This window comes from Danio aesculapii, chromosome 23, assembly GCF_903798145.1.
Source record: "Danio aesculapii chromosome 23, fDanAes4.1, whole genome shotgun sequence".
NCBI classification, from domain to species: Eukaryota; Metazoa; Chordata; class Actinopteri; order Cypriniformes; family Danionidae; genus Danio; species Danio aesculapii.
In genome coordinates, this window is record NC_079457.1 from 45,494,747 (window position 1) to 45,517,742 (window position 22,996).

At 39.9% G+C, this 22,996-nt stretch overlaps 1 protein-coding gene across 1 annotated transcript in view; it reads left to right on the top strand.

Moving 5' to 3' along the window:
* opn7b (opsin 7, group member b) overlaps positions 1–22,996 on the top strand; it is a 130,795-nt gene that overhangs the window by 103,594 nt on the left and 4,205 nt on the right. The window contains exon 5 of the mRNA XM_056450073.1: positions 22,566–22,900. Coding sequence (XP_056306048.1) covers positions 22,566–22,900 — 335 coding nt within the window. The remainder of the gene's footprint in view (positions 1–22,565; positions 22,901–22,996) is intronic.

Below are 22,996 nucleotides of genomic sequence, written 5' to 3' on the forward strand. Positions count from 1 at the left end.
CCATTATATATAATTTTTCCCCAATTTCTGTTTTTCAACACATTTCTAATCATAATAGTTTTAATAACTCATTTCTAATAACTAATTTATTTTATCTTTGCCATGATGACAGTAAATAATATTTGATTAAGACACTTCTATACAGCTTAAAGTGACATTTAAAGGCTGAACTAGGTAAACTAGGCAAGTTAGGGTAATTAGGCAAGTCCGTGATTTGTTGTGTAGACTATTGAAAAAAAATTAAATACATATATATATAGTAACAGTGAAAGTGATGCTGACAACAGAGACGAGGATCCAAATGCAGGGCTTTATTAACAGGATGGTCAGGCAAGCAATGATCAACACAGGAACAAACAGATGCATAAGGGCAATTCAGTGTCGTAATCAAAATAACAGGCAGAGGGTCACAAGGCAGGCAGCAGACAACTTAAAACAATCAAACAAGGCGAGGGTCAAAAACAAGGCAAAGCAAAACAAAGGTAACGCACTGTAATGTCACTAAACTGATAACAAGACTCAGCAATGAGTGTCTCAAAGTACGTCGAATATATGTGTGTGTAATCAGTCATTGAGCAGCATCAGCTGTAAGAGTGTAATCAGGAACCAGTTGTGTGTGTATGGTGCATGACTGGGTTTTGTAGTCCATTATGAGGTAGGATTGTAGTTCGTGTGAGTGTGAATGTTTTCCAGCGATCTCTGGTGGTTAGATCGCTGGTGATCATGATATATATATATATATATATATATATATATATATATATATATATATATATATATATATATATATATATATATATATATATATATATATATATATATATACAGAGAGAGAGTTGAAGTCAGAATTATGAGCCCCCCTGAATTGTTAGCATCCCTGTTTGAATTTTTCCCCATTTTCTGTTTAACAGAGCAGATTTCCTCAACACATTTCTGCACATAATAGTTTTAATAACTCATCTCTAATAACTGATTTATTTTATCTTTATCATGATGACAGTAAATAATATTTGACTAGATATTTTTCCAGACACTTCTATACAGCTTAAAGTGACATTTAAAGACTGAACTAGGTTAATTAGGTTAACTAGGCAGGTTAGGGTAATTAGGCAAGTTATTCTGTAGACTATCGAAAAAAAAATTAGCTTAAAGGGGCTAATAATATTGACCTTAAAATGGTTTAAAAAAATAAAAAACTGGTTTTATTCTAGCCGAAATAAAACAAATAAGATTTTCTCCAGAAGAAAAAATATTATAGGAAATACTGTGAAACATTTCTTGCTCTGTTAAACATCATATTTGGGAAATATTTGAAGAAGAAAAATCACAAGAGGGCGAATAATTGTGACTTCAACTGTATATAATTCAACAGGAGGGTTAAACTGAAAATCCTGGTGGGTTGATGAGAGAAGGCAGATTTTGTTGTTTGTTGTTTTTATACCATAAAAACATGCATGTGATATGAACTGTTTCATTGTCACCATGTGACTTTCAGGACAAAAACAAAGAAAACAAAAACACACCATTGCCAAGAGCTGCGTTGATGCATTTTTGTCCACCGTCCATGAGGCCAAATGAGTACATCAAAGCAAGATGTAAGAAGGTTTAGTGTATCCTGGAGCATGCAGTAGGAAATGTCTCCATCAGGCGCCATTCAGAAGATCCTCTGTGGAATCTGTTTCTTCCAAATGCAAAGAACCTATATAAATATTTATGTTTTAATACAGGTTTTAATATTATAGGTTTTTAATATATGTGACATATATAAAATTGGCCCTATTCCTATATTATATATACATATATATATGTGTACATATATGCACATGTATATGTGAACACATATATGAACCTATATAGGTACATATATGCATGTACATACAGTTGAAGTCAGAATTATTTGCCCCCCCTTAGAATTTTTTTTCTTTTTTTAATATTTCCCAAATTATGTTTAACAGAGCAAGGAAATTTTCACAGTATGTCTGATAATATTTTTTCTTCTGGAGAAAGTCTTATTTGTTTTATTTCGGCTAGAATAAAAGCAGTTATTAATTGTCTTAAAACCATTTTAAGGTCAAAATTATTAGCCCCTTTTAGCCTAATTACCCTAACCTGCCTAGTTAACCTAATTAACCTAGTTAAGCCTTAAAATATCACTTTAAGCTGTATAGAAGTGTCTTGATAAATATCTAGTCAAATATTATTTACTGTCATCATGACAAAGATAAAATAAATCAGTTATTAGAAATGAGTTATTAAAACTATTATGTTTACAAATGTGTTGAAAGATCTTCTCACTGTTAAACAGAAATTGGGGGGGAAATATACCGGGGGAATAATATATCAGGGGGGTTAATAATTCTGACTTCAACTGAATATATAATATACAGTAATAACTGTGTATTTAATGCAATTAAAGCATTAAACCAACAGCTCTGGCTTTTATTTTTAGAATGGTGTTGTGTAAACAGCCTCTGAATGTATTTTTGTTCTGTGGTGTTGTGTTTAGCACTCTGTTTTCTGTATTTCCTACGGTAGATTGTTTTCTTTCATCTTGTTTATTAACGAATCGTGCCGAAAATAGATATGATTCACCCCTCCTTCTCTTCCGTGCATTTGTGTGAGGATGACAATAAGAAAAGTTTACTCTGAAAAGACAACTCTCTGTATTTCTTCATCCTCACGTTATACCCCAAACCAAATGTCTCTTTCATGTTGATGTTTATTCAGGCGTGCAGTATGAAGATGTTACCCCAGGTCTGAAATCTGCTTCATTCTCCTTTTATGTTCCTCCAGGTTTGAAATAGCTGGTCGGTGTGTAAATCATGACTGAATTTCCATTGCCATTGGCTTCTGTGCAAGTTTTCGAAAGTAGCACCACTGTTGTCTTTGTGTAAATTATAGATGTGTTATTCAGTGAAAACAGTGTCAATGTGTGTTCAGTTTTTAGGCTGGGAATGAAATTTGAACGTCCGCACCAAGACACACAAAATTTCGGGTTTCCAAACTACTGAAAGCAACAGCAGTTTGTTTACCTCAGATCTTGAAAACAAAATAACCAGTAAACAGTTTAAAAATGAAAGTCAGTGACTCAGAAAAAGACCGCTTTAATAGCATGTCCTCGCACTACGTTGCATGTAGTTAAATGTACACGGTGTAAGGCCAGGCATACACTGTGTGACTTCTTTGTGTTTTCCATGTGATTTCAGCATGGTACCAACTCACACAAAAATATAAATATATATGTTCGCTGTTTGTTCAATCTACTTGTTTATAATGAGCTGGATCAACACAATTCTTGAGATGTTTGGGGGGACAACTTGATTGTTTTATGCTCAATCAACTTAAATGTGTACAAACAATTAAGTCAACTTAATCAATTTGTGTTGGTATAACATGAAGGAATTGTGTGGAACCCAGCATGTTTTAAGATCGCATGGGATGTAAAGCCTAAGCTATTGATTGATGAGCTCACATTGTATGCACCGATTGTTCAGCAGTGACTGGACTGCTCACATTGGCTGTTTCTCAATATGCGTTTTTAAGTGATCTTGCATCCACATATTTTCGAGTAACATCATCACAAAGTCAACCCAGGCTCATTCTGAAAACGTACCTCCACGGACGTTTCTGGAGACCGCGGAATACGTCCCGGCGGCACGTTTTTCTGCAGTTTTTGTTTTCGCAAATCCGCCAGAGGTCGCTGTGTAGGCTTTTTGAGATCTCAAATTTACCTCGCGAGTGCCATTCGCGCCTGCTGTTCTCGCGTAAACCCACCAGAGGCCGCTGTTGACTCACTTTTTGACAGACTTTCTGACTGACTGAGTGAAGGATCGGCTGACCCACCCTCCCCCTTCCCTAAACCCAACCAGTTTTAGCTATTGACCCACCCAGGCTTGGGGTAGGTGAAGGCCCAGCCACTTGGAGCTAAAGTCCCACCTACTTGGAGCTGGCTCCGACCTCCTTTTGTACCCTTCTCAATGAATCCGCCAAAAGTGCAACCAAAAGAGTCTTATGTCAAAACGAAAAACAAGATTATTCTGAAAATTATTTCTGAAGACCGTATTTTTTGCTTGAAAATGCAATTTTTCTAGAAAATGCTTCTTGATATAAAATATTTGGATTAGAAACCAGACTAAAAGGCAGTGAAGCCTTTAAAATTTAGTCCGTTTGATGTTTACTAAAATAATCAAAAATCATCAACTTCATATTCCACAATATCATTAAGCTCATCAATCATTTGTCAATTTATTAAAAAGTAATACATTTCTGAGCATTTGACACACCAGCTCAGTTTGGAGTCATTAGAGAAGCCAAGAGCCATTCAGAGATAATACTTCTGTTTTTCACAGAGATTACCTCTTTTACTCTTCTCCCAACCATCTGCCTATGCTGTCACATCACTTTTTGTGATCTTTCTCCTTAAAATGCAGATCCTTCCTGAAGGGGTTCATCTCACACAGGTGAAGCATTCAACTGTAAAGCACTTGTTTCCCTAAAGAACAGACTCCTGCCCTGCTTTTCTTTTCTTGTGCTTTTTTTCCTTTAAACAGTTTGTGGAGTCAAACAGATGACATGATGTCCACAGCAAGACTTCTTAGCTGCTTTTTGTTATTTTTTTGCACATATCATATACAGTGGGGGGAATCAGTTTTGAACATGTCATGTTTATAATAATATAATCTTTCTAAAGGAGCTGTTGACATGGAACTGAACCATATTTTGGTAAAAACCCAAACATAAATAAATCTGTACAATGAGTTACATGTAATAACAATGGAACGACACAAGGAGAAAGCACTGAACAACTGAAATGTGTTTAATACTTTATATAAAAGGCTTTTTTGGTGATGGCAGCTTAAAGACGCCTCTCATATGGAGAATGAAGTCACATACACTGCTCAGGGGTGATTTTCTCACAGAATTCAACAGAGTGTCAATTTCTTGATGGTTCTGTGGCTCTCGTCTATCAAATCTGAGCTTTATTTTGTATTCTCTATTGGATTCAAGTCAGGTGATTGGCTGGGCCATTCTATAGCTTGATTTTCTTTCTCTGGAAGCATTTGAGAGATTCCTTGGCTGTGTTTTGGGTCATAGTCTTGCTGAACTGTCCACCCGGGTTTCATCTTCATCCTCCTGCTAGTGTAGATGTTGGACTGAAGCAGCTGATGTTCATTTATATTAAGGAAGGGCAGAGGGTTGCTAAAAAACTACTGAGAGATTTCAGCTGCTGTCTGAGCTTTCACTGCCTTTCTACACCTCTCTTTCTTCATGTGTTCAATACTTTTTCCCTGTGTCATTTCATTTTATTACACATAACTTCATTCGTAAACTAATTAGATTTGTTTTCTTTGCATATAAGTAGTTCTTTAGTTGTTGCCAACAACTGAAAAAAAATCGGTGAAAAGTCTGCAGCCTTTAGACATATGTTTTCTGAGAAAAATGCTGAGGTGTTATTTTCCCCATTGTAAATGAACACAAAAAGTAAGTTATTCATTCTAAAACCTTAACAATTGAAAACACCTTTTTATTATCAACCTCATTCGTTTTTATGTCTGTCATATTTGATCATCCAATTTTTTATATTTAATGATTGCATATGATTTGATCCAAAAAAAGAGTTTTATTAAATATAGAGTGTAGGTTAAAATAAGAGGACACGCCACAATTTCCTAAAATCAGAAGTCACACCCTTTTTTCTATTTTAAGTTATCTATCAGAAGTATAAGATCTGTTATAATCACCAGCAATCAAGCAGTTGCAGATTACTGGAGAACTACGATTCGGCCACTGAACTGAACTACAACCCCAATCACGCATCTAACACACACACGTTCCTGATTCCACCTGATGACACTCACATACAGACACACATTGAATTATTACCTGGACTATAAAGACTCCTCTCATTACCACACACATTGCTGAGTCTTGTTGTTTACCTCTAAACAAATCGTTCTCCTTGTTTGACAATTGCCTTGTTTCCTTACGTTGTTTGCTGCCTGTATTGACCTCTTTACCTGTGACCTCGACTATGCTTCTGGATTACCTTAATGCTCCTGACGAGTTTTAATAAAACTGCACATGGATCGTCATCTCCGTTGTCTAGCATCCAACTGTTATGAAGCGGACAGGAGACAGAGGTAAGGAAACGTTAGGGTGTTTATTGAATGACAACAAGGAGCACATGAAGGATAGCCAGGAGGATCAGGAATGATGTTGGGGTCTTTTCCTCCGTGGCTGGGTAACAGGAATACACGAGGATGGACAGCACACACCAGATACAGCTGACAGAGGATGACACAGACTTGGAAGGACTGGAAGACAGGACGATTCGGGAGGACCAGGAAGACTAGGAGGAATACAAAGAGAACAGGTAAGTAAATCGTTTGTTTAGCTGAGGATGACTACGCTGAGTGGTCGCTCAGTTGTCCGCTTTCGTCGAGACGAGCCCGGACAATGAGCGACTGGAGTGCTGTGCTTTTATCTGGTGCTCGTGAATGTGATGCAGCTGTGTGCTCATTAGAAGTCAGGTGATGGTGATCTTCGTGAGTGGGGGTCGTGAGAGCCTGACCAATCCATGACAGTACCCCCCTCCCCAGGGCCCGCTCCTGAGGGCCGACACCTCCGACGCCGTGGTGGTCTCCCTCTGCCTCTAGGCGCTGGGAACTCAGGGTGGCTCTCATGAAACTCCACCATGAGACTAGGATCGAGAATATCAGCTCTGGGAACCCATGTCCTTTCTTCGGGGCCGTACCCTTCCCAGTCCACCAGGTACTCCAACTGGCCACCACGACGTCGGGAACGCAAGATCTCCTTCACTGCGTAGACGGCTCCTTCTTCTAGGAGCAGTGGAGGAGGGGGTTCCTCTTCGTGGTCAGGCTCTGTGGAGGGAAGAACAGGATCGTGATAGGGTTTCAGGAGTGATACGTGGAATGTAGGGTGAATACGGTAGTGAGAGGGTAATTGTAGTTTGTAGGTGACGGGGTTAACCTGTTCCACGATGGTGAAGGGACCAACAAATCGGGGACTTAACTTGCGAGAGGGCAGTCGCATGCGTATGTCCCGGGTGGATAGCCACACCTTTTGTCCGGGTGTGTATCTGGGTTCTTCAGACCTTCTTCTATCGGCGGTTACCTTGCTTCGACGGACTGCCCTCTGCAGATGTTGATGAGCCTCGTCCCAGACTCTCTCGCTCTCCCGGAACCAGTGATCCACTGCGGGGACATCAGATGGTTCGCCATCCCAGGGAAAGAGCGGTGGTTGGAAGCCCAGGACGCACTGGAATGGCGTGAGTCCGGTGGAGGGTTGCCGCAGTGAATTTTGGGCATATTCTGCCCAGCCCAAATACTGGCTCCAGGAGCTCTGGTGACCACTGCAGAAGGTCCTCAGGAACCGTCCCACCTCCTGAATCTTCCTCTCTGTCTGCCCGTTGGTTTGGGGATGATATCCAGAAGAGAGGCTGACGGCCACACCTAGGAGCTTGAAGAAGGCTTTCCATAGACGTGAGATGAACTGTGGACCTCTGTCCGACACAATATCTTCTGGAATACCAAATGACCTGAAGACTTGATTAAAGATATTGTCGGCTGTTTCAAAGGCTGTGGGAAGACCTTTCAGAGGGATTAGTTTGACAAACTTTGAGAATCTATCTACTATGACTAGAATACAGGTATTACCTTCTGACGAAGGGAGATCAGTGATAAAGTCCACTCCTAGGTGTGACCAGGGACGGTTCGGAATCGGCAAGGGATGGAGCTTTCCAGCGGGTAGATGACGTGGGCTCTTGGATTGGGCACAGTCCTTACAGCCCTGAACATATTGCCTCACATCCCTTGCCATGTTTGGCCACCAGAATCGTTGGGATACTAGCGAGAGAGTATTGTTGATCCCTGGATGTCCAGTGCCTAGCGAGGTATGTAAGGAGTGGATCAGATCTACCCGGTGTTCAGGTGGTATGAACTGCCGATGAGGAGGGCATCCCGGCGGAGCAGGGGCTTCCGGAGTGGCAACGACTGGAGGAGCGTTCCAGGTGATCGGACAAATGGAGATGTGTTCGGGAAGAATCTTCGTTGGGAGTTCTTCATGATCGTGATGCTCGTGTAAACGAGAGAGAGCGTCTGCTCTTAGATTCTTGGGTCCTGGACGATAGGAAATGGAGAAATCAAAACGTGAGAAGAAAAGTGACCATCTGGCTTGACGTGGACATAGTCTCTTGGCCTCTTTGATATATTGGAGGTTTTTGTGATCTGTGATCACCTGGAACGGATGTTTGGCTCCCTCCAACCAGTGACGCCACTCCTCCAAGGCTAGCTTGATTGCTAGCAGCTCCCTGTCTCCTATGCTGTAATTCTGCTCCGCCGGGCTCAACTTCCGAGAGAAATAGGCACAGGGATGCAGTCGGGGCGGTGTATCATGATGTTGAGATAATACTGCCCCGACGCCGGTGGTGGATGCGTCCACTTCCACCACGAAAGGAAGATTTGGGTCAGGATGAGTCAGGAGTGGGGCCCTTGTGAACTCCTTCTTAAGAAGGCGGAAGGCTGCGGCTGCTTCTTTGGTCCACTCCAGTCCTTTGGGTTTACCCTTGAGGAGATTAGTGAGAGGTGATGTAATCCTGCTGTAGTCCTTGATAAACCGTCTATAAAAGTTAGCAAACCCAAGAAACCTCTGGAGCTCCTTAATGGAAGTGGGTTCTGACCAGGATAGAACAGCCTCAATTTTCTTCCCATCCATACGTATACCGGTTTGATCAATGATGTATCCCAAGAAATGAATCGACTTCTGGTGGAATGAGCATTTCTCCGCTTTGAGGTAGAGGTGATGTTCTCTCAATGTGTGTAGGACCTCCGCAACGTGTTGGCGATGTTCGGCCTCACTCCGGGAGTAAATGAGGATGTCATCTATGTACACTATTACAAAGTGGTGAAGAAACTCCCGGAGGACTTCATGAATGAAGTTTTGGAATACGGAGGGGGCGTTGACCAGACCGTAAGGCATGACCTCATATTCATAGTGGCCAGTAGGGGTCACGAATGCTGTCTTCCATTGGTCCCCCTCACGTATTCTTATCAGATTATACGCGCTGCGGAGGTCCAATTTAGTGAAGACTTTAGCTTCTCGGAGCTGTTCCAAAGCGGCTGGTACCAGAGGAAGGGGATATCGGTATTTTACTGTACCGTTATTTAGGACCCTGTAGTCGATGCATGGACGCAGCCCTCCGTCCTTCTTGGCCACAAAGAAGAAGCTTGAGGCGGCTGGTGATTTTGAGTGACGTATGTACCCCTGACTCAGAGCCTCCCTTATGTAATCTTCCATTGCCTGATTCTCTGGAAGCGAGAGCGGGTAGATCCTACCTCTTGGCAACTGGGCATCTGGAACTAGGTCGATCGCGCAGTCCCATGGCCGATGCGGCGGTAGCTGGGAAGCTCTCTTGGGGCAGAAGACATCATGAAAGGAGCTGTACTCCTTAGGAATGTGGATAGACTGCTTCTCAGGAGGGCTCTCGACCGATGTTGCAAACAAAGAAATGGGGGTTCCGACCTTGAAGAGGGAGATTTGGAAAACAGGTAGGTGTACATCCAGATCCCCATTTCTTTATCTCTCCTGTGCCCCAAGAGATGATGGGATCGTGCTTCACCAGCCACGGGCGCCCTAGAATGATGTCCATATTTGCACCCTCCAGAACCAGAAATTGAATCCTCTCTTGATGTAACAGCCCCACTTGAAGAAGGATGTCTTCGCATTGTCGATGGATACGGGTCGAAGATCGAGTGCACTGGGTTATCGGTTGTATCTGGTATATATGCGAGGACGCCTCAGTACGGAGGTGGAGTTGACGACAGAGGGATTGGGAGATGAAGTTCCCTGCTGACCCGGAGTCGATGAGGGCTGTGACAAGGAGAGAAATAGAGGCAGTAGTTATTTGTACGGTGGTAGTAAGTGGTTTACATTGTTCAATATTCGTACTGAATACACTCACTGAAGTCCGAATGGGACGAAGGGGACACTCCATACGGGTGTGTCCACTGACACCGCAGTATAGACACAGACCCCGGGTCAGCCTCCTCTGTCGTTCCGCTGATGTCAGTCTTCCAGACTCTATTATCATGGGTTCTGGTTCTGGAGAGGCTGTTGACTCAGGCGATTGGAGGAGTGCAGACGAGGGGGTGATGGTGTCCTGTTGATAGGAACGGAGACGATCGGAACATCGGAGAGAATGTTGGATGAATCTCTCCAGACCCATTGTATCATCTAATGTGGCCAGCTGGATTCGGAGAGTGGGTTCCAAGCCGAGCCGGTACGTGGTCAACAACGATCTCTCATTCCATCCACTTGCAGCTGCTAGAGTGCGAAACCGGAGAGCATATTCCTGTGTAGATAGAGTACCTTGCTTTAGATGATACAGCTGCTCTCCAGCGGCTACTTCCCCATCAGAACGTCCAAACACCTCTTTGAAATACTCCGTGAAGGTAGTGATGGAATTCATGACCGGCCCGGCTTGGTTCCAGATCGTCTCAGCCCATTTAAGTGCAGGTCCAGAGAGTAGTGATACGATGTAGGCGATCTTTGACTTATCTGTGGGATATAGAGAAGGTTGCATTTCGAATATGAGGGAACATTGTAACAGAAAACCATTGCACTCCCCCGCTCCGCCTGAGTAGGGCGCTGGTCGGGCCATGGGACTGGAAGGAAGGGCCGAAGAAGAAACTGTGGAGGCGGAAGTGCTCGGTGCTGGTGGTGCGTTGGAAAGTGGAGCTGGTGGCTGTAGAATCCGCTTCAACTGGTCCACCAGCTCTTGAAAGTGATCGAGGGTGCTCATGTTGTCGTCGTTATAGGTCCGGGCTTCTGTTATGAAGCGGACAGGAGACAGAGGTAAGGAAACGTTAGGGTGTTTATTGAATGACAACAAGGAGCACATGAAGGATAGCCAGGAGGATCAGGAATGATGTTGGGGTCTTTTCCTCCGTGGCTGGGTAACAGGAATACACGAGGATGGACAGCACACACCAGATACAGCTGACAGAGGATGACACAGACTTGGAAGGACTGGAAGACAGGACGATTCGGGAGGACCAGGAAGACTAGGAGGAATACAAAGAGAACAGGTAAGTAAATCGTTTGTTTAGCTGAGGATGACTACGCTGAGTGGTCGCTCAGTTGTCCGCTTTCGTCGAGACGAGCCCGGACAATGAGCGACTGGAGTGCTGTGCTTTTATCTGGTGCTCGTGAATGTGATGCAGCTGTGTGCTCATTAGAAGTCAGGTGATGGTGATCTTCGTGAGTGGGGGTCGTGAGAGCCTGACCAATCCATGACACCAACCATTACAAGAGCAGGTTTAAAGCATATTTCCAGTTAGAGACTTATGTTGTGTGATATATATTTTCAACACAAATGTCTTCAACAGATAACACTCTGTAAAAAAAATCCCTAAATTAGCAGTTTTTGCTATTTTGTAAATTCATGTTTTTATTTTTCCTCATTTATTGATGCTTTTGAATTGCATTATGGGACCTTGATCTCTCTTCCAACAATTTCTAACCTTGAAAAGTGTGAAAAAGAGACTTTTATGAACATTTTTAATATATTAAAATGATATATTGTCTAGGTTGAAGTTGTATATTACACTACAAAAATTTAGTAATAAACTGCCAGTACATTTTTTGTTATTTTACAAACTTATTTCTCTATTCAATTCAATTCCCCTTTATTTGTATAGCGCTTTTCCAATGTAGATTGTGTCAAAGCAGCTTCACATAAAAGGTCATAGTAAATTGGAACAGTGTAGTTCAGTTTTAATGTTTAAGTTCAGTTCAGTTCAGTTTAGCTCAGTTCAGTGTGGTTTAATAATCACTACTGAGAGTCCAAACACTGAAGAGCAAATCCAACGATGTGCAGCTCTTCAGATCCCGAACCATGCAAGCTAGTGGCGACAGCGGAGAGGGAAAAAAACTTCACTAAGTGGCGAAAGTGAAGAAAAAAACCTTGAGAGAAACCAGGCTCAGTTGGGCACGACCATTTTAATTTCTCCGCTGGCTAAACGTCTTGTGCAGAGCTGCAGTCTCAGCGGTGGAGGCTGGAAGCTGGCCTCAGCGAAGACTCGTCTGTCTCTGGAGCGTCACAGGAATCAGTCTCATGTACTCCACTCCTCCATGACCACCACAGTAGCTGCTCAGGATACGGCCTGGTCCAGGATATGGAAACCTTTGGATAATCTCGTCGTTGGTCTTGGATCGAATCAGTGACTGAGGGCCTCGGGAAGAGTATGCCCAGGTGGAAATGGAGAATAAAGAGAATTATTAGCGTAGCTGCTGTTCATAGTGTATATACAGTAAACAAGATGCATAAACATGTGTGGAAACCCGCTCTATATATTATTTCTTTTACATTATATTATTGCAAACTACTAAAATGTCAATAAAAGTCACTTTGTTAAACTGTAGAGTTGAATTATCAACATCAAAAGTTGACCAAGCAGAGATCAACATCCCATAATGCAATTCACAACTGTAAATAAATGGAAAACACAAAATACGGACACTGTTCAATGACAGATATTTTTTACAGTGCGGTATTTTCACATCTTGCGAATGTTTAATGTCATTCTCATTAGTCTTATTGAGTCATTTCTCAAAAAAAACCTACTTTCATCAAATTAATTTAAAATAAAAACTACATCTGATTGATTAAAAGACAGAACCGTGCTTAGATGAACTAAATGTTGCTTTTATTCGTCCATTGTAAAATACCTCTTCTCTTTTTTTACATGTTCTTGTAATTTTATGGTGGCTCTTTAAAGCCAAAGGCTAAAGTGATTAAATCCTGACTCACACACTCATTGCTGCATGTGAGTTTATCTGTGTACTTAAACCCTTTCCTTTACTGGAGCGATAACACTTTCCTACAGGCAAACTCTGAAGCTCGCTTGAGCTGCTCTCTTTACGGTAGTTACTGAAGCTCTGACTCATTCTAGCACATATTGTGATTCTGTTGTGCCATACTGAGCATTTGAATGAGTCCTGCTTTTCACTTCCAGTACTACAAAAGCAAAACTGCATAGGGAAGTTTCAACCTTTACGAAGGAATTGCTGAATTTCACAGTCTGCTATATTTCTTTGCAGGAGCAGGGAATAGAGTATATGCAGAATGACTTTTCATCTTCGGTAACCCAGTTCAAATCAATGCTGTTACAAAATCGTCACATTTAAGGTCTGTTTTCTTTAAAAATCACTGATTTATATTTGATATAAAGTGGGTCTCAGAACATATAAGAAGCACTGCACTAAATTCCATCGTTCCACACCATGTCTTTAACAAATGGAAATTTATTTGACCCCAGTATTTTTAATGGAGATGTTACCGCCTGATGTTACTGACAGCGCTTGCATTTAAATGGCTTTTCTTCTCATCTTACTCTCAAACAACTAAATGAATGTATAAGTTTATATAAAGGTGCTGTATTTAAGTTTTTGACTCTTCTAAAGCTTAAAAATACCCTAATATGTTTGCAGATGTTTAAGAAACATGCTAAGTGAGCATTCTTGTTTATCTGAAAAACAATGCTGAAGTCAGATATTCTGTTTTCTGTGTCGGAACGCTGTCATTGTTTTGGCTATTTAACCCGCCCAATGCCAGTTCAGCCACTTATATTTCATCACCCCGGGTTGCCTTAGTGTGATTCATTCAGTCAGTAAGGGTCTCAAAGCATGTCTGTGGCCAAATGTGACCTCCGGTGGACAGTAGCAGACTCCAAAACGAGATGCAGATTTAGAGTTCCACATGAGGTGGTTATTAATTAGGTAAATAACTAAAATATTACGATTGTAAACCTTAGCTGAGCATGTTACATGACAGCATGTGCGTTTAAATGGCTTTTCATCTCATTTTACGCTCAAACAATAAGTTCAGCCACTTATATTTCAGCATCCCGGGTTGCCTTAGTGTGATTCATTCAGTCAGTAAGGCTCTCAAAGCATGTCTGTGGCCAAATGCGACCTCCGGTGGACAGTAGCAGACTCCAACACGAGACGCAGATTTAGAGTTCCACATGAGGTGGTTATTAATTAGGTAAACAACTAAAACATTACAATTGTAAACATTAGCTGAGCATGATGAGATTTGCAGTGATCTGCAATTACGCTGTTTGCACCAGACAAAACACGACAGAAAGGTAAAAATGCAGCCATTGAGAAGCACAGAATAGTGCACTCACTGCACTCCAACAAAATGGTTTATACTCTAATTAAAACATATTAAACCTCTTTAACATTAGTAAATGTAGATGCTGAATCACTCATATGTGTTGGCTTGACTTTAGAGTCAGATTTCTGATGTTCAATTTAATTCACCTTTATTTGTATAGCGCTTTTACAATGTAGATTGTGTCAAAGCAGCTTCACATAGAAGATCATAGTAAATTGAAACAGTATCAGTTTCAGTGTTTAAGTTCAGTTCAGTTTAGTTCAGCTCAGTTTGGTTTAATAATCACTACTGAGAGTCCAAACACTGTAGAGCAAATCCATTGATGCGCAGCTCTACAGATCAAGAACCATGCAAGCCAGTGGCGACAGCGGCGAGGTAAAAACTTCACCAATTGGCGAAAATGAAGAATTAAAATACCTCGAGAGAAACAAGGCTCAGTTGTGCACGAACAATTCTCCTATGGCAAAACGTTTTGTGCAGAGCTGCAGTCTAAGAGCTGGAGAAGCTGGACGTCAGCGAGACTCGTCTGTCCCCGGAGCGTCACAGGAATCAGTCTCATGCTCTCCACTCCTCCATAAGCCACAGCAGCTGCTCAGGATACGGCCTGGTCCAGGATTATGGATACCTTGGGATCATCTTGTCGCATCAATGGAGCTGCATAGTCTCTGAGGGCCTCGGTATGATTATCCCAAGGTGGAAATAGAGAATAAAGAGAATAATTAGCGTAGCTTATGAAAGTTCAGTTTCAAACTGTTTATTTTATTTTGAAGATCTGAGGTGAACTATCTGCTGCTGCTTTCAGTAGCATGGCAATAAATGTCATGTAAAATGGCATTCAAACTCACATTATTAGCATTTAACACTGAATAAAGCACATGAACTTTACTTGAGGAGAAATAGAGAAATAGAAACTGTTTCTGAAATATAAATTTCAGGTGTTGGTTAGGATAAAAACTCTTTAATATGAAAATATTCTATCGCGTCGTTGCTTTTAGTTAGAACATGATATAAATCAGCCTTTGTTGGTGTCGTCAATCTGGCAACCTGCTCTTGTGTGTGTTTTGAATCAGGGGTGCGATACCTTGTTTAACTACTGGGTGTCAAACTTACGTACTGCACCTTTAACTGATTATATTTTAATTACATTACAACCTCGATGCTGTAAAAGAAACCGTATGAAATTAATCACATTTCAATAGACAAACCTTTCACCAGAAGTTTATCGGTAGGGGAAAAACACTAGCTGAGCATATAACCCATTGGTTAATGGAGTAAAATGCCTTTTTGTTGATGTACTATGAAACATGTCGTGTGAATTCCATTTACATTTATGACTTATACCTACTCAGCTCCACAGTGGATGAACTGATGAGTGTCTTCAGTGGAACAGTAATAAATTGGGAGACATTCACCCCGCATGAACAGTGCCTGCTGTTGAATTACTTTGCACATACTGTCTGCATTGTTCAAGCAAACTAATTCCACCCAAGAAATTATGCAAATTACAATCATGAGGAAGGTAAACCTCATTGGTGTAGTTTTCTTCTGAGAGCTCAGTGGGTGGATGCAGCAACATCTGTCTTATGTAACTGGGCCTGCAGCTTCAGATCACCAGCATGATCCAGAGATATGTGGCCAATTAAAATGCTGCCGTGACCTCAAAAAGACTCATTGGAAATATGACGACAAATTGAAATGTGTTGCTCTGGGTACTTTTTCTCCATACGTTAAATTATTTTTTACAAAAGCCTTTAAAAGACAGACCTGTAGTGAATGCTAATGCTGTTCTAACTGGTTGTGTTTATTATTGAGGAGCCTATATTTGATCCCCACGTGCTGTCCACTGTAAAGACTTCACTTTTTCATCTCAAAAACATTTCACGAATCCTCTCCATGCTGGCGTTTCCAAAAGTAACATCAATACACTACAACATGTCCAAAACTCAGCAGCCAGAATTCTGACAGGGACTAAAATCAGAGAACACATTATTCCTGTTTTGAAATCTCTCCATTGGCTACCAGTCAGATTTCAAACTGATTTTAAAATCCTCATGCGCACATACAAGGCCCTGCATGGTTTGGCTCCACACTATCTGTCTGAACTCTTAACTTGGTCCTCCCTTTCACGTGACCTCCATTCCTCTGACTCTTTTAACAGACATTTCCACTTGTCTGCGTTCTATTGGTGACCGGGCTTTTGCATCTCTGGCTCCGAGGCTCTAAAACTCTCTCCCCCATGACATTAGACATGCTGAATCTTCTAAATAGTTTAAAGCATCGTTGAAAACTCACTACTTTACACTCGTCTATTCATGAGGTGTGCATTTTTGGTTTATGCTTTTAGATATTTGAATGTTTTAGCCATTGTAAGTATTTTAGCCTGAATGATTCATTTTTACTGTTATTCCAAACTGTTTGATATCTGTGTCTGTTTTGTGCACAGCGCTTTGAGAATTAAGTTTTAAAGGCTCTATATAAGAATAAATTATTATTATTGTTATTATTATATTTGTGACTCTTGCCACCAAACTAGTCTTGTGTTGCACAAGTACATTTGGTAATACTTTAACTTTATTTTGATGGTCCATTTGAGTATTAATAGACTGTCTGCTTAATATCTGTTGATACTGCTGCTTCAGCAGACATTTAATAAGAAACTTTGCAAGTACATGTCAGCTTACATTAACCCCAACCCCAACCTAACAGTCTACTTATTGTAACGTGGAGACTAACACGGAGGGATCCATTATGCAGTATTTATTAGTCACAGTCAAACATCCAATACGCACTAAAGTGCAAACACACATCACCAGTAATCAATAATGATCTTGGGGCTGGCGGCTGACAGACACAGAGTGATTTACCAGGCATGGATCAGTGGCAGGCGGTGTAGTTCAGAATCCGTTAGGCAGGCTTGGGTCGAGGGCAGGCAGCGTGGTTCAGAGTCCGTGTATAAAGCAAGGGTCGTGGGCAGGCAGAAGGCAACTCAGAGTCAGAAACAGTCCGGGGTTATTCTCAGAAGATCAGACAGGAAAGACCGCTCAGTAATGCTGGCCGGGGCTAAACAAGACTTCGCAATGAACTGGTGTTTGAGTGTGGCTTATATAGGAAGTGTGGGTCGTAACTAGATTCAGTTCAGGTGTGTGCACAATCAGTTTAGATGGATGTTGTAATGCTTAAAAGTCCGGGGATGGTAACCTTTGCTGGCCAGTGAGGGGAATGACTGGGACCGAGTCGGTAACACTTATAATCTAATGAGAATTAGTTGGCATGTAGATGCAATATAACTTAAATTCAACAAACGGACCATCAAAATACTATGTGTAAGTGTGTACTACTATGTGTAAGTGTGACTGAATATTTGTGTGAAAATACACTGTTTGACAAAAATAACAAGGAAAGATCATGTCATATTAAGATATTTTGCAAACTCCCTACAGCAAATATCAAATATCAACGCTTCATTTTTGATTGGTAATATGCAATGCTAACTTTGAACATGATTTTCTAAGTATTTAGAATTTAATTATTCAGATTTCAGATTCGCAAGACAAGTCAAATTGAGCTTTATTGTCATTTCACTACATGTGTGGACATACAGTTGAGCAGAATATGAAGAGTTCAGATGCAAACCCCTCTAAATCCTCTCTTTTCTTGTAGATGAGCATTTTCTATCAGGCTCCTATATAATTAGGCTCAGAAGTTTCATTTTATATGTAATGAAAAGGTTATTATCTAGTAAATAAAATAACTTTTTTTTTAAATATCACCTTAGACAATTCTTTGTTTTTTTTATCAAATTAGATTTTCTTTTGCGTCAAAACAAGCTAAATCCACCACTGCCTTTTTTGCAAACACCACTAAATCCACCTATCAGGACAAGACAGGGTAATTAGTTGAAAAATTACTAAAGATGCATATAGAAATTATTTTTCCAAACATAAAATACATTACACAAACTAGCTAAAATTAAAAATGCATAAATCTGTCAAGTAAGTGGCGGTTCATTCCGCTGTGGTTAACCAGAGAAAAAGCTGAAGAAAAATGAATGAATGAAATCTGTCAAGTTAATGCATTAATCAGTAACATTAAAATTGAACTAAATTGAATTAAATCTTAACAATCAGTTGTCATTTCTGATATTCGGGATTTAGATTTAATGCAAGTAGAGCAATGTAAAAACATTGTAAACTAAGCTTGGTAGATTTAAATATAGTAGTTTAAAACATTGTGAAACATCAATAATAATATTTATTTAATAATAATAAAAATTTAATATAAAAAGCTTATCAGACGTATAGGTAAAATGAAGTAGGCTAATATAAATGTATAGTTTTATGCATGATATTTATCTTTAAAAATATATTAAATTAGCAGATAAATCACAAGGTGGGCCTACTGGGCAAAAAGGGGATGTCTCTCTGACAATTTGAGAAGCTGTCATTCATTCATTCATTCATTCTCATCATACTCAAGGTCTTGGTCGCTTTTTCATCTCCTGTTTATCCTCATAGCATCCATGTGGGATAAAAGAAAGGCATCTTAACTCTGTCTTTTGTGAAACGGTGTTGCCGTTTAATGTATAGTAAATTGGACGCAAAAAAACATTATGAATGCATGTTACACTTCCGACTACATTGTGTTTTCTTTTTCTTATAATGCACAGAGTTTTGAGGCACATTTTCATTTTCCAATCACTGACAGTCAGACAGGCTCATCCAGTTCCAGCCTGATCTCACGAGAAAACGTAAGTATTTTACGTTTTGTCAGTTTAGTGGCTAATTCGTACGAATTCATACGAGTTCATTCGTACGAAATTGTACGATTTTAAAAAGGAGGCGTGGCACCTAACCCCACCCCTAAACCCAACCGTCATTGGGGGATGAGCAAATCGCACTAAATCGTACGAATTAGATCATACGAATTCATACGAATTAGCCACTAAATCAAAAAGTTACGAATTGCCGTGAGATTGTGTTGTCCAGTTCATCAAACTCTGTCTTTTAAAATTGAAATCGAAAGCATAATAAAAGCTCTCCTTATAAAAGCTGGTGTATCAGCGAGCTGCTACATTGAAAACATATGATTCAATTCGCGTCTTCTGATTGGTTCTCGGGATATAGCGGCTTTTGTTGTCAAAGGCGAAGTGGCGTTTAGCGGCTTTTGTCAACAAACTGTTATTTCTGAATGCACTGATGCTGCGATTTGGATGATTTGAAGCAAATCTATTTGTTGATGGTGTACTATATTGTGTAAAATAATATGTAATATTGTGCAATATTTTATGTATTATGAGTATTTAGAGTTGAAACAGTAAGTAGAGCAACAAGAATGTGTGGTAAATTCCCAAGTAAACATCGTTTAACCTATTGAGTTCTTGTAAGATGGAGTTTAAGAAAAGTGTCCAGTGCATACGGAGAGAAGAGTGTTTCTACAGGTGGTTTGTCAAGCCCACTCACCTGTGTGAGGCACACTCAGAATTACATGTTTTGAGGTTTTCATGTGGTGTGGTGGGGAGGAGAGGAGGGTTTTTGGGAGATTTTTAGAGGTGGTATTGGTGATAATATTTCAGAGTAGGGTAAGTTGATTGGAATTTCAATAGTTCTCGCTATTGATTATTGGTTTATTACCTGCCAAAACTAAGATATTAGTACTTAAATAGCACATGTTCTGCATAATTATATTCTACATTTATGATTTTGTCCAATAACTAAACCCAACTACTACCTTTAAACTTTCACTAACCAGCAAATTAGGATTTTATTGAGCCAAAAGTCATAGTTAATGGATTATTTTTAGTGTGAGTTGTACCTTTAAATAAAGTGACTTCTGTATTCTTTTAAATAAATAACAATAACAGAATTTGTGCAGTGAATCAATCAGAGATGCAGCCAGCAAAGTGTGCCAGAAGAGATATTTAGCTCCACCCACTTCCACAAGATAAAGTAACAGAGTCTCCATGTATGCTCTCGAAATGCCTTAGTGTTTGTATGTTAATATCATGCAATAGATGTGAAAATATATAAATTATATGGATACAGCAACTTTAAATGAAGCATCATTTTTTATTTGACTGACATTGTTTAATTTGGCTGTACTTCTCTCTCTTGTACCTTTGCTTTCGTCTGACTTTCACGTGCTTTGCTTCAAATCAGAGTTTGTTATCATAAAAATGTAGTTCATGGTTTTTATAATACTTTATCAACAACATTTTCAAAACCCTATGGGGAACATATATGTGAAAAAACAAGCCAAAGTGCTAAAAGCGTGTGTGTGTCAGACACTAATACATATTTATACAACATATATCATTAAAACTACCCTAAAGACATTTGTTAAAGCAACCGGGCTCTTTTACATTTCTAGATGTTTCTTCAGCTGTTTTATTGAGATGTGCTTCACAGGACTCAAAGGTGAGGCATATTTTTGCCACAGGATATAAATAAAAAAAAATGTATTGTTATCTTTATCTAACAAATCTGAATTTATCAATCCTTTATTCTTTTATTTCATCCTTTTAAAACCTTACATCAGATCAACCAATTTTGGGATATTTTAACTATAATAGGCAAGAAGAAATGGAGCATTTTGAAAGAAAACTTTGTTACACAGGGTTGCAGACCTCTGACTTACAGTTTTCATCTCTAACTTGAACATGCAGCCTTTGCTGCCTAAACTGAATGAATGTATTACATAACATATGTAATACATATATTATATTATATTATATATTATAAACAAAATAGGTGAAAACATTGGGAACAGTTCTTATAGCTTAGTTTATGTAATATATTATGTAATATATATATATATATATATATATATATATATATATATATATATATTACATAAACTAAGCTATAAGAACTGTTCCCAGTGTTTTCACCTATTTTGTTTGTTCACACAAATAATACACAGCTTTCTATTACTAACATCTGGAGTTGCAAACCGTCAAAGTCAACATTTGATGATTGACAGATAATTAACAATGAACAGACTTTGGTACAGCGTGGTACAGTTTTGAAGCGGAGTGAATGTCTGGGTTTTGGGTGCGTGTTTGAAGACATATACACACAATTAATAATAATAAGATCTAAAGATGTCGATCTTGGTAGGTTTTTTCCAAACACAACTAATTTCGTCCAAAATGAGCATAAAAAGATAGGAAAGCAATCGAAAGCTTTCATTATAACGTTAGATCTGTGCATTTTTAAAGTGACACCTGTTATTTAATGGAATAAAAGAAAAAAATCTAAATAAATAAGAGATTCATTCGTTGCTCTTTAATCAGAATGTGTAAGTTGTACAGTGACAGGCTAATGAGATTTGATAGCTTGAGTCTATTTCATTATAATAGCTTTTAATTTTAATAAGCTGAACTGTTTGCTAATGTATTTGCTGCTAATGTATACTGTTTAATTTTTATTTTGTAAATAATAATAATAAAACATATTACTGACCATATAACTGTTTATTTACAATGAAACCTCTCAAAATGAACATATTTAGTAATTTGGCGATTTTTTTAAGGGGGGGGGGGGGGGTTGTCAAGGGAATCTCTTATTATGGTGGGCATATCCCTTATTTTGGCATCCCAATGTTGACAGGTACGCATTGGCTGCCGAGGTGACAGCAGCCAATCTCCTGTGCCATGTAGTTAATTATGCAGGAGCAGATTGGGTGACCCTACGGCCTGCACGTGCGTAGAGTTTCATGGAAGAAATTTCAGTAGTGTGGTATTTTGAGTTGAAACTTCACATACACACTCTGGAGACATCAGAGACTTGAAAAATGGGGCATAATAGGTCTCCTTTAAACAAGCAGCATTTTCCCGCCTTTCTTGCATATAAAGCCCCCTCTATTAAATGAAAGTGTGTGAGTAAGTGAGTTCGTGCGTTTCCCTCGAGGGTTGAGTTTACAGATAGGGGTGTTCGTGTTATCCCAACACAATTCAATGAAGTTATCTAGGTTTTAAGTTAGGTTGTTTCGGCTCATTTTAAGTAAGTGGTTTGAACAAGCAAGGTTTCTTTTTCTATTTTTGAGTATATGGAAATTCCCTTCAGTTAAATGAAAACTACTGTGTGTGTATATGTGTGTGTGACATATCAGGACTCAGCTTGTATATCATAGGTATGACATCGGACTTACAAGAAAAAGGTGACTTATTAAGAGTGATGTCCCCATTTTTCACAAAGCTAAGTTATACAGACTGAGTTATTGTTCAAATTGTTTCCGGTGAGGGTTGGTTTAAGGATAGGGTTGGGGTAGGGTTTAGGGCACAGAATATACAGTTTGTACAAGATAAAAACAATGGAGACCTATGGAATGTCCCCACAAAAACAAATGTGTGTGTGTCTCTCCTCAGGTAATAAATTCTCGTCGTGCCACGCTCGTCTGCTGGTGGTGGGTGTGTGGTGTTATGCTGCAGTGTTTGCAGTGGGTCCTCTATCAGGATGGGGTCAGTACGGCTCTGAGCCCTACGGCACCGCCTGCTGCATCGACTGGCACGCACCGAGCTCCAGCAGACCGGCCATGATCTACATCGTCTGCCTCTTCTTCTTCTGCTATATCGTGCCCTGCTGCGTCATCATCCTCTCCTATTCGCTCATCCTGGTGACGGTACGAGGCGCTCAGCACGCGGTGCAGCAGCACATCTCTCCTCAAAACAAGATCTCCAATGTGCAGACGCTTCTGGTCAAGGTGAGCAGAGCTGTGTCTAGATCAGTGTTTCCCAACCCTGTTCCTGAAGGCACACTAACAGTACACATTTTTAAGCTCTCCCTAATCCAACACACC